Here is a 12,218-nt window from a genome sequence, read left to right on the forward strand (position 1 = left end):
CCATACGAACTTACCAAAAAAATTTTCCAAACATTTTGGCCTATTTTTTGAGCGAACTGGTACAACGAAAAGTTAATTTCAGGAAACACAATATCATACCATCGATAGGTATTTGCACCAAGAAAGACATATATGTCACAAATTGACAAAAGGGATTTTTCTTTTAAAATAAAAGTATAGTGACATGAAATGTTTTATGACAAGTTCAATATGAGCGCCGTTTTATTGCATGTAGGGATAATTTTGGGCTGTTACCCAGTCACTGCTTATCTGCTCTTTCCAGCTGGCCTAGCCTTCTTGATTGATTTATTAACTTCAGTAACCGCCCCTGGTACGATGACATCATGATCACTAATCTCTGTCTCTATACTGACACCATCCACTGGGTCAGGCCTGTTCGTAGCTACAAGGTTTGCGTCTGTCCCGTCGAACTAGCAGCTCAAGACCGTTTTTGGAAAACGTGTTCGAAAGTACGAGGGTGAGTCAAATGAAAACCTTAAATATTTTTTTAATATTATTTATTGTGCAAAAGTGGTATAAAGTTGTATCACTTTTCAACATAATCTCCCCCACGCTCAATGCAAGACCTCCAGCGCTTACAAAATGCATAAATTCCTTTAGAAAAAAAATCTTTTGGTAGTCCGCGCAACCACTCATGCACTGCGTGGCGTACCTCTTCATCAGAACGGAACTTCTTTCCTCCCATTGGGTCTTTGAGTGGTCCAAACATATGGAAATCACTTGGGGCAAGGTCTGGTGAGTATGGTGGATGAGGAAGAGACTCGAAATGCAGGGCTGTGATTGTTGCAACTATTGTACGGGCAGTGGGGGGCCTTGCATTGTCATGTTGCAAAAGGACTCCTGCTGACAGCAATCCACGTCGCTTTGATTTGATTGCAGGCCGCAAATGATTTTTTAGGAGATCTTTGTATGATGCACTGGTGACAGTGGTCCCTCTAGGCATGTAATGCTCCAAAATGACGCGTTTTTCGTCCCAAAAGAGACTCAGCATAACCTTCCGTGCTGATGGTTCTGTTCGAAACTTCTTTGGTTTTGGTGATGAGAAATGGCGCCAATCCTTGTTCGCTCTCTTCGTTTCCGTTTGGTGGAAGTGAACCCAGGTTTCGTCCCCAGTAACGATTCTTGCAAGGAAGCCATCACCTTCTCGTTCAAAGCGCCGAAGAAGTTCTTCACAAGCATCAACACATCGTTCTCTCATTTCAGGACTCAGCTGCCGTGACATCCATCTTCAGACACTTTGTGAAACTGGAGCACAACATGCACAGTGTGGTGTGCTGACCCACGACTAATCTGTAAACATGCTGCAATGTTATTCAGTGCCACTCGGTAGTTTTCCTCCACTATGGCTTCAACTGCTGCAATGTTCTGTGGAGTCACAACTCGTTGTGCCTGATCTGGACGAGGAGCATCTTCCACTGAAGTCACACCATTTGCGAACTTCCTAATCCATTCGTAGACTTGTTGCTGAGACAAACATGCATCACCGAACTGAACCTTCATTCGTCGATGAATTTCAATAGGTTTCACGCAAAAACCGAATAACAGAACGCTGTTCTTCCCTGGTGCAAGTCGCATGTGGGGCGGCCATCTTTATACAGACACTGCGACGGTATGTGTGCATCTGCACTATACTGCCACCTACAGGCCATTCTGCACGCTGTTTGTAGCAGGCTTACCAATTTACAGGATAACGGCGGGAAATTTCGATTTGTTATTACAAATTTAAGGTTTTCATTTGACTCACCCTCGTACTCCGCGTGACGGTCTGTTTGGCAATATTACCTAAAAATAAAATTTCGTTCTTCTTCTGGATCTTTCCACCGTAGTTAACTCTCGGGAGGTACTTGCAAACCATTTTCCCCACTCGTTATTTATTCTCTTTATTGAGTGATTGAAATAACTAACTGTTCGTGTAACCTTCTCACTCAGCTGTTAATGAGATTTTAGCTTCCTCGTTTGACTTTTACGACAAAATTTTAAACAAATGAAACCATATGGTTCCAGAGACCTTCAAGTCTCAGACATCTATGATGTATATATACAGACAGGAGCGACGAACGAAAATTTGTATCAAGGTGGAATAATAATCCGGGTCTGTTCCTCACCAGGCAGATGCGCTAACCACTACACCAGCCTGTCACAGTCGCTCTGGACAACTGCACGAACTACCTCAAGTTCCCTTTCACAGCTCAGCTTGCCTGGTATTCCCCCTGAACTCAAAAAGTATTGGGGGCGGAATACCAAGTGGGCTGAAGCGCGAATGAGAATCAAGTGAAGACATAAAGTCTGAAAATGAATCCGTGATAATATTTTGGCTCATTATTTTGTATCCCGCCTGGAAGGCGGCGCGTGAGCGTGCTCCTGTAATTTGGAGGGTAGGCCGAATGTAGGAAGCTAGGAGGAGCAGGTGAGTAGAAATACGCCGGTACTGCAAGTAAAGTAAAAGATGTTTACTCTAGGTAAGACAAGTAATAAAATATGGTTAAATAACTTTGGCTATGATGAGCACGTAGGTGCGGAGCAGGATGTATCAAAGCTAACAGAAGTTACACAAGCAAAATACACTCCTGGAAATGGAAAAAAGAACACATTGACACCGGTGTGTCAGGCCCACCATACTTGCTCCGGACACTGCGAGAGGGCTGTACAAGCAATGATCACACGCACGGCACAGCGGACACACCAGGAACCGCGGTGTTGGCCGTCGAATGGCGTTAGCTGCGCAGCATTTGTGCACCCTTGCCGTCAGTGTCAGCCAGTTTGCCGTGGCATACGGAGCTCCATCGCAGTCTTTAACACTGGTAGCATGCCGCGACAGCGTGGACGTGAACCGTATGTGCAGTTGACGGACTTTGAGTGAGGGCGTATAGTAGCCATGCGGGAGGCCGGGTGGACGTACCGCCGAATTGGGGCGTGAGGTCTCCACAGTACATCGATGTTGTCGCCAGTGGTCGGCGGAAGGTGCACGTGCCCGTCGACCTGGGACCGGACCGCAGCGACGCACGGATGCACGCCAAGACCGTAGGATCCTACGCAGTGCCGTAGGGGACCGCACCGCCACTTCCCAGCAAATTAGGGACACTGTTGCTCCTGGGGTATCGGCGAGGACCATTCGCAACCGTCTCCATGAAGCTGGGCTACGGTCCCGCACACCGTTAGGCCGTCTTCCGCTCACGCCCCAACATCGTGCAGCCCGCCTCCAGTGGTGTCGTGACAGGCGTGAATGGAGGGACGAATGGAGACGTGTCGTCTTCAGCGATGAGAGTCGCTTCTGCCTTGGTGCCAATGATGGTCGTATGCGTGTTTGGCGCCGTGCAGGTGAGCGCCAGAATCAGGACTGCATACGACCGAGGCACACAGGGCCAACACCCGGCATCATGGTGTGGGGAGCGATCTCCTACACTGGCCGTACACCACTGGTGATCGTCGAGGGGACACTGAATAGTGCACGGTACATCCAAACCGTCATCGAACCCATCGTTCTACCATTCCTAGACCGGGAAGGGAACTTGCTGTTCCAACAGGACAATGCACGTCCGCATGTATCCCGTGCCACCCAACGTGCTCTAGAAGATGTAAGTCAACTACCCTGGCCAGCAAGATCTCCGGATCTGTCCCCCATTGAGCATGTTTGGGACTGGATGAAGCGTCGTCTCACGCGGTCTGCACGTCCAGCACGAACGCTGGTCCAACTGAGGCGCCAGGTGGAAATGGCATGGCAAGCCGTTCCACAGGACTACATCCAGCATCTCTACGATCGTCTCCATGGGAGAATAGCAGCCTGCATTGCTGCGAAAGGTGGATATACACTGTACTAGTGCCGACATTGTGTATGCTCTGTTGCCTGTGTCTATGTGCCTGTGGTTCTGTCAGTGTGATCATGTGATGTATCTGACCCCTGGAATGTGTCAATAAAGTTTCCCCTTCCAGGAGTGTATTTGGTGGCTCGGCCAGTATGAAAATAAACGATGCTGCTCGTGATCAAATAGGGTGAACCTGGAGCGGCGCTCGTAGAGCTGCACAGCGCTGGCTAGAGGGTGCTGTCGTCGGTGTGGATCGTCCGCTCTCGTAGTGCCAACCTAAGAACTTGTACCTACGCCGTGGCATCGTAACTATCGATACCACATTTTATTTTACAGGTCCGTCTTGATCACACAAACTTTTACACTTCACTATTACCAGTTTCGGCTACTGCTATCTTCAGATGTTTTACAAACAAAAACAGGATTTAACCAACTAAGTTCGGTTTGCTGACTCTAAATCTATAAAAGGTCTGGTGCTATATAAGAAAGATAAAAGTGTTTATACGGTTAACAGCCATGTATACAAGCCATACATATCACTAAATATTCTGATGTAGCATCACCGTCAAACTAAACATATAGGTACATAGTAAGTGCTGGCGATATTCAGAATGTGTCTGGTATTTATGCAAAAAACTGAAGCCAGCAGAAGGCACTATAGCTAGGATACATGATTCACCAATATAGCAAATGTAATGATTAAAAAGCAGTCATTAATTAAAATTGCTTCACATGGCAAACTAGCACCTGACAATAAAACATGTGCTGACATACTATACGTGGAATTATATCCATATGTGTCGTTCGCTGTGTTATTCAGTGGTTTGGTATTCAATTAATTTGTAAATGAAAATGATGTTATTTCATTACAGTGAGTAATTACAAAATAAATTTTTCTCCCAGCTAAAGATTTGGTCAAGTTGCTAAAGAAATCAAAGTTAATGTTTTGTTAAAGTGTTGTCTGTAAGTTGTGTAAGTGTCACTAAATCACAGTTCATACAACAGATTCTATACAATCTATTGATTATGATGGAAACAGTTCAAATGGTTCAAATGGCTCTGAGCACTATGGGACTTAACTTCTGAGGTCATCAGTCCCCTAGAACTTAGAACTACTTAAACCTAACTAACCTAAGGACATCACAAACACCCATGCCCGAGGCAGGATTCGAACCTGCAACCGTAGCGGTCGCGCGGTTCCAGACTGTAGCGCCTAAAACCGCTCGGCCACCACAGCCGGATGGAAACAGTTATCTTCAGCAAAATGATCATTAAAAAAATGGTTCAAATGGCTCTGAGCACTATGGGACTTAACATCTGTGGTCATCAGTCCCCTAGAACTTAGAACTACTTAAACCTAACTAACCTAAGGACATCACACACATCCATGCCCGAGTCAGGATTCGAACCTGCGACCGTAGCAGTCACGCGGTTCCAGACTGAGCGCCTAGAACCGCACGGCCACCACGGCCGGCGATCATTAAAACCACTGAATATCAGCCGCGCACAACACTGATGTATGTTACCTGAAACAATATTCTTCGCAACTCGTGTGAAATTAATTTCGGGGCCATACATCAGCAAGAAAAAGTTTGCAATATGGATTGTACTAAGAGCACTGCTTTTAAAGAACCAATCTGATTCGAATTATTTTCATTAAAATTAGTTCGGGACCACCGGTGCACACTTTTTTTATACATTTTTATTACCTTTGGCATTTATGTCTGCAGAGTTGCGTAATTTGAATTTGCCGCTGAGATAATTGTCAAGATGGCGGCAGACAATTGACAGAGACTTTCTATTGTTAGAGCAAATTTCCTTTTAACAGGTTAAGTATTTGAATTAATACCGATAAAACTTTACTTTTATATTGTGCACTATTTAGACTAATTTTCATCAAGCAAACCTTTGGTACTTTCGTTAGAAACACAGATAAAAAGATACAAATCGCTATCATCAATGGCTGCGCTCCTTGCAGCGGAAGGAAAGAGCCTAATTAACACAGATAATGCTTATTGAGAGAGGAATTAAAGTTACAGATAATTATTCACTCATATTTATAACAATAATGAACTCTATTCTCAAGTACCGGTAATAATTAACAAATAGTTACAATTTCTTAACAGACCTCAGTTTGATATGCGTCTTGCGTCCGCAACCTACAAAAGCCAACCAAAAAAAGGTAAAAACAAAGGAAGACAAACGCAAATCATTAAAGGAATTTGCAATTAACATTATCTTTGTATGATACACATCGATATGTCCAATTACATCGTAAAATATTATATAAATAATTAATATTTATCATAGTTTTGTTTTGACTGTTTTTCTATATGTCGGATAGATAATATTTATAACTGTTAGAGGCATAATTTCCTCGCGTCACGCTGTAGCTAAAATTTATATCGTGGATGTTACACATGCTTAAAATCCACATAAAAAGTGCAAATACTAATAATGTAAAGCTCCTAGCCTGGGAATGTAAAACATACAATGGTGTAAAAGCCAGTATAACAATTTCAAGAATAAAATCACATCAATAAAACGAAATCTTCCAGCATGACAAAACACTTACTGTAACTGTAATTGTGAGGTAATTAACGAAAGAGTGACTATTAATTAATAATCAGTAGTTGGGGTCTCTTTGGCGGCGCGCCGTATCTTCTCTATATGACGTTCTCGGTTTCCTGCGGCGGAACTTGAGGGGTAAGGCAAGACTCGTCGTCGTCAGCGGCCGGCGCACACGACCGCACGCCAATTCGCCGGGGCGCTCGACGCTGCTCAAACCAGTAGGTTACTGAATGCATCAAAATAAGCAGTCAGGTTAAACTCATTCTGTTCATTCAGCAGTAATTCCGGTTGCCGTTTTCTGTGTACATAAATATCCATTTCCTCGTGTAGGTTCAGTAGTTGCCCCTTTGGCGCCCTATTCAACACTTTTCGTATTATTCTCTATGTTTCTTGCCGAAGGTTTTGTCTCAGTCCAAACGTGTACCGAAAGCCCTCTTATTTTTATATTGAATTTTACACAATTATATGTTTTACTTTGCCACGCTAGGAGCTTCACATTATCTACATCTACGTGATTACTCTGCTATTCACAATAAAGCGCCTGGCAGAGGGTTCAATGAACCACCTTCAAGCTGTCTCTCTACCGTTCCACTCTCGAACGGCACGCGGGAAAAGTGAGCACTTAAATTTTTCTGTGCGAGCCCTGATTTCTCTTATTTTATCGTGATGATCATTTCTCCCTATGTAGGTGGGTGCCAACAGAATGTTTTCGCAATCGGAGGAGAAAACTGGTGATTGAAATTTCACGAGAAGATCCCGTCGCAACGAAAAACGCCTTTGTATTAATGATTGCCACTCCAATTCACGTATCATGTCTGTGACAGTATCGCCCTATTTCGCGATAATACAAAACGACATGCCCTTCTTTGTACTTTTTCGATGTCATCCGTCAGTCCCACCTGATGCGGATCCCACACCGCACAGCAATACTCCAGAATAGGGCGGACAAGCGTGGTGTAAGCAGTCTCTTTAGTAGACCTATTGCACCTTCTAAGTGTTCTGCCAATGAATCGCAGTCTTTGATTTGCTCTACCCACAATATTATCTATGTGATCGTTCCAATTTTGTTTATTTGTAATCCCTAAGTATTTCGTTGAATTTAGAGCCTTCAGATTTGTGTGACTTATCGCGTAATCGAAATTTAGCTGATTTCTTTTTGTACTCATGTGAATAACTTCACACTTTTCCTTATTCAGGGTCAATTGCCACTTTTCAACCATACAAATATCTTATGTAAATCATTTTGCAAGTCGTTTTGATCATCTGCTATTCACAATAAAGTGCCTGGCAGAGGGTTCAATGAACCACCTTCAAGCTGTCTCTCTATCGTTCCACTCTCGAACGGCACGCGGGAAAAGCGAGCACTTAAATTTTTCTGTGCGAGCCCTGATTTCTCTTATTTTATCGTGATGATCATTTCTCCCTATGTAGGTGGGTACCAACAGAATATTTTCGCAATCGGAGGAGAAAACTGGTGATTGAAATTTCACGAGAAGATCCCGTCGCAACGAAAAACGCCTTTGTATTAATGATTGCCACTCCAATTCACGTATCATGTCTGTGACAGTATCGCCCTATTTCGCGATAATACAAAACGACATGCCCTTCTTTGTACTTTTTCGATGTCATCCGTCAGTCCCACCTGATGCGGATCCCACACCGCACAGCAATACTCCAGAATAGGGCGGACAAGCGTGGTGTAAGCAGTCTCTTTAGTAGACCTATTGCACCTTCTAAGTGTTCTGCCAATGAATCGCAGTCTTTGATTTGCTCTACCCACAATATTATCTATGTGATCGTTCCAATTTTGTTTATTTGTAATCCCTAAGTATTTCGTTGAATTTAGAGCCTTCAGATTTGTGTGACTTATCGCGTAATCGAAATTTAGCTGATTTCTTTTTGTACTCATGTGAATAACTTCACACTTTTCCTTATTCAGGGTCAATTGCCACTTTTCACGTCATACAAATATCTTATCTAAATCATTTTGCAAGTCGTTTTAATCATCTGATGACTTTACAAGACGGTAAATGACAGCATCATCTGCAAACAATCTAAGACGGCTACTCAGATTGTCTCCTATGTCGTTAATATAATTCAGGAACAATAGAGGGCCTATAACAGTTCCTAGTATTTGCACTTTTTATGTGGATTTTAAGTATGGATCAAATTCCACCTACAGTATGTTAGTACATGTTTTACTGTCAGGGGCTCGTTTGTCATGTGAAGTAATTTTAATTAATGACTGAGCACACTGATTATTACCATTAAATTTGTGATAATGGTTAATCATGTATTCTAGCTATAGTGCCCTCTTTTGGCCTCAGTTTTTTGTATAAACACCAGACGAATTCTCATCATCACCACCACTTACTATGTGCCTACATGTTTAGTTTGACATTGATAGTACATCAGAACATTTTGTGGTATGGCTTGTATACACGGCTATTAATAATGTTTAGTTTGCCACGCGGGGTAGACGCGCCGTCTAAGGCGCCTTGTCACGGTCCGAGCGGCTCCCCCCATCGGAGGTTCGAGTCCTCCCTCGGGCATGGGTGTGAGTGTGTGTGTCGTCATTAGCGTAGTGTGTAACCTTAGGGACCGATGACCTCAGCAGTTTCGTCCCATAAGACCTTACCACAAATTTCTAAATTTCCATGTTTTGTTTGACGTTGATACTGCATCAGGATATTTTGTGGTATGTGTGGCTTGTATACATGGCTGTTAATCATGTAAACACTTTTATCTTTCTCATGTAGCACCAGGGCTTTTGTAGATTTAGCGTCAGCAAACTGAACTTTTTGCCGGCCGCGGTGGCCGTGCGGTTCTAGGCGCATGGGCATGGATGTGTGATGTCCTTAGGTTAGTTAGGTTTAAGTAGTTCCAAGTTCTAGGGCAGTGGTGACCCCAGATGTTAAGTCCCATAGTGCTCCGAGCCATTTGAAATTTGAACATTTTGGTTACACCCTATTTCTGTTTGTAACACATCTGAAGCAGTTGACGAAACTGGTAATAGGGAAGTGTACAAGTTTGAGTGATCAAGACGGACCTGTAAAGTAAAATGCCAAAACATGATCACGGATTCCTTCTCAGACTTTATGTCCTCAATTGATTCTCATGCACGCCTCAGCCCACTTTGTATCCCCCACCCCCTATTACTGTTCATGTTCATGGGGAATACCAAGTCGGTTGAGGTGTGAGGTGTGAACGGAAATTGGAGGGGCGAGGGAGTGTAGTTGTGCAGAGCCACTATACCAGGGTGGTGCATTGGTTAGCGCATCTGCCTAGTGAGCTTTGAAGCCCGGCCTTGGTACAAATTTTCATACATCGTTTCAATCTGCACATATACATCATAAATTTAAAGCCATTTCATATGATACGTACATGTTTATGAAGCTCTTTCCTTGCACCAACTGTGCATGAAGATAGCAGTCCATGCTACGGAGCAAGGAGACAATTGGCTGCGGGGCCCACCCATTCAGAACAGCGGGGTGGACTCGGCCAGTGCTCAGGACGAGAAGGGGTCTATGTGCAGGTGCCATGTTATTCTGCTTGATCTGCAATCACACTGATGCACACATTCCACGTTGCAGGCTTCGGCGATGGTAGTTATCACCGCCGAGGGCTACGTGCGCCCCGTGGAGGTGGGGGTGTACTACGAGTCGCTATGCCCCTGCTGCCAGTCCTTCATCACCGGTCAGCTGGCGTCCGCCTACACAGAGGCGCCCGAGCTGATGAACCTCACCCTGGTCCCGTACGGAAACGCACAGGTGAGCAAACTTTTTTACTGCGTGCACCTATCATGCCCATTGGTACCTCTGATTGTCGAACCTGAGGAAGGAGATTCGGTTCCACATAGCATAACGAGCATCGTCCTCGCTCTTACTTGCATGAGTAACTCAAGTAATTAAGCAGGCTTAGGTCCAGGCTGTCGCTTCTTGGGGGAGCGGGGTTGGTGGTGGTTGATTTTGTAGCTGTCTCTCCTTCCCCCTCCTACCCTCTCTAGAAACTCGTCAATTTAGTCACACAGCTAGTCTGGTACGCAGCTGGTCTGGTACGCTCGTATTTTGATCATTATGCGGCAGTGGGAACTGTACCGAAAGCCGTCCAGAAGCTACGCAACATGGCATCAACCTGAGTGGTTGTATCCACTGCTTTCCGGATCTCGTGGGCAAATAGAGAGAACTGAGTACCACACGATTGTCGTTTGCAGAACCCATGTTAGAGATTCTCAGTTTCCATAAATTTTACATTGTTGTTGTGTTGTGGCCTTCAGTCCACAGACTGGTTTGATGCAGCTCTCCATGCTACTCTATCCTGTGCAAGCTGCTTCATCTGCCATTACTTACTGCAACCTACATCCTTCTCAATCAGTGTATTCATCACTTGGTCTCCCTCTACGATTTTTACCCTCCACGCTGCCCTCCAATACTAAATCCATTGATGCCTCAGAACATGTCCTACCAACCGATCCCTTCTTCAAGTTGTGCCACAAACTCCTCTTCTCCCCAATTCTATTCAATACCTCCTCATTAGTTATGTGATCTCCCCATCTAATCTTCAGCATTCTTCTGCAGTACCACATTTCGAAAGCTTCTATTCTCTTCTTGTCCAAACTATTTATCGTCCATTTTTCACTCTCATGCATGGCTACACTCCATACAAATACACTCCTGGAAATTGAAATAAGAACACCGTGAATTCATTGTCCCAGGAAGGGGAAACTTTATTGACACATTCCTGGGGTCAGATACATCACATGATCACACTGACAGAACCACAGGCACATAGACACAGGCAACAGAGCATGCACAATGTCGGCACTAGTACAGTGTATATCCACCTTTCGCAGCAATGCAGGCTGCTATTCTCCCATGGAGACGATCGTAGAGATGCTGGATGTAGTCCTGTGGAACGGCTTGCCATGCCATTTCCACCTGGCCCCTCAGTTGGACCAGCGTTCGTGCTGGACGTGCAGACCGCGTGAGACGACGCTTCATCCAGTCCCAAACATGCTCAATGGGGGACAGATCCGGAGATCTTGCTGGCCAGGGTAGTTGACTTACACCTTCTAGAGCACGTTGGGTGGCACGGGATACATGCGGACGTGCATTGTCCTGTTGGAACAGCAAGTTCCCTTGCCGGTCTAGGTATGGTAGAACGATGGGTTCGATGACGGTTTGGATGTACCGTGCACTATTCAGTGTCCCCTCGACGATCACCAGTGGTGTACGGCCAGTGTAGGAGATCGCTCCCCACACCATGATGCCGGGTGTTGGCCCTGTGTGCCTCGGTCGTATGCAGTCCTGATTGTGGCGCTCACCTGCACGGCGCCAAACACGCATACGACCATCATTGGCACCAAGGCAGAAGCGACTCTCATCGCTGAAGACGACACGTCTCCATTCGTCCCTCCATTCACGCCTGTCGCGACACCACTGGAGGCGGCCTGCACGATGTTGGGGCGAGAGCGGAAGACGGCCTAACGGTGTGCGGGACCGTAGCCCAGCTTCATGGAGACGGTTGCGAATGGTCCTCGCCGATACCCCAGGAGCAACAGTGTCCCTAATTTGCTGGGAAGTGGCGGTGCGGTCCCCTACGGCACTGCGTAGGATCCTACGGTCTTGGCGTGCATCCGTGCGTCGCTGCGGTCCGGTCCCAGGTCGACGGGCACGTGCACCTTCCGCCGACCACTGGCGACAACATCGATGTACTGTGGAGACCTCACGCCCCACGTGTTGAGCAATTCGGCGGTACGTCCACCCGGCCTCCCGCATGCCCACTATACGCCCTCGCTCAAAGTCCGTCAACTGCACATACGGT

The 12,218-nt window shown here is 45.5% G+C and overlaps 1 protein-coding gene across 2 annotated transcripts in view; it reads left to right on the plus strand.

The window, feature by feature from the left end:
• The window catches only part of LOC124717231 (gamma-interferon-inducible lysosomal thiol reductase-like), an 84,255-nt gene that overhangs the window by 29,056 nt on the left and 42,981 nt on the right, over positions 1 to 12,218 (plus strand). For both annotated transcript variants that reach the window (XM_047244030.1, XM_047244031.1), the window contains exon 2: positions 9,989 to 10,165. In XM_047244030.1, coding sequence (XP_047099986.1) covers positions 9,989 to 10,165 — 177 coding nt within the window. The remainder of the gene's footprint in view (positions 1 to 9,988; positions 10,166 to 12,218) is intronic.

This window comes from Schistocerca piceifrons, chromosome 9, assembly GCF_021461385.2.
Source record: "Schistocerca piceifrons isolate TAMUIC-IGC-003096 chromosome 9, iqSchPice1.1, whole genome shotgun sequence".
Taxonomy (NCBI): domain Eukaryota; kingdom Metazoa; phylum Arthropoda; class Insecta; order Orthoptera; family Acrididae; genus Schistocerca; species Schistocerca piceifrons.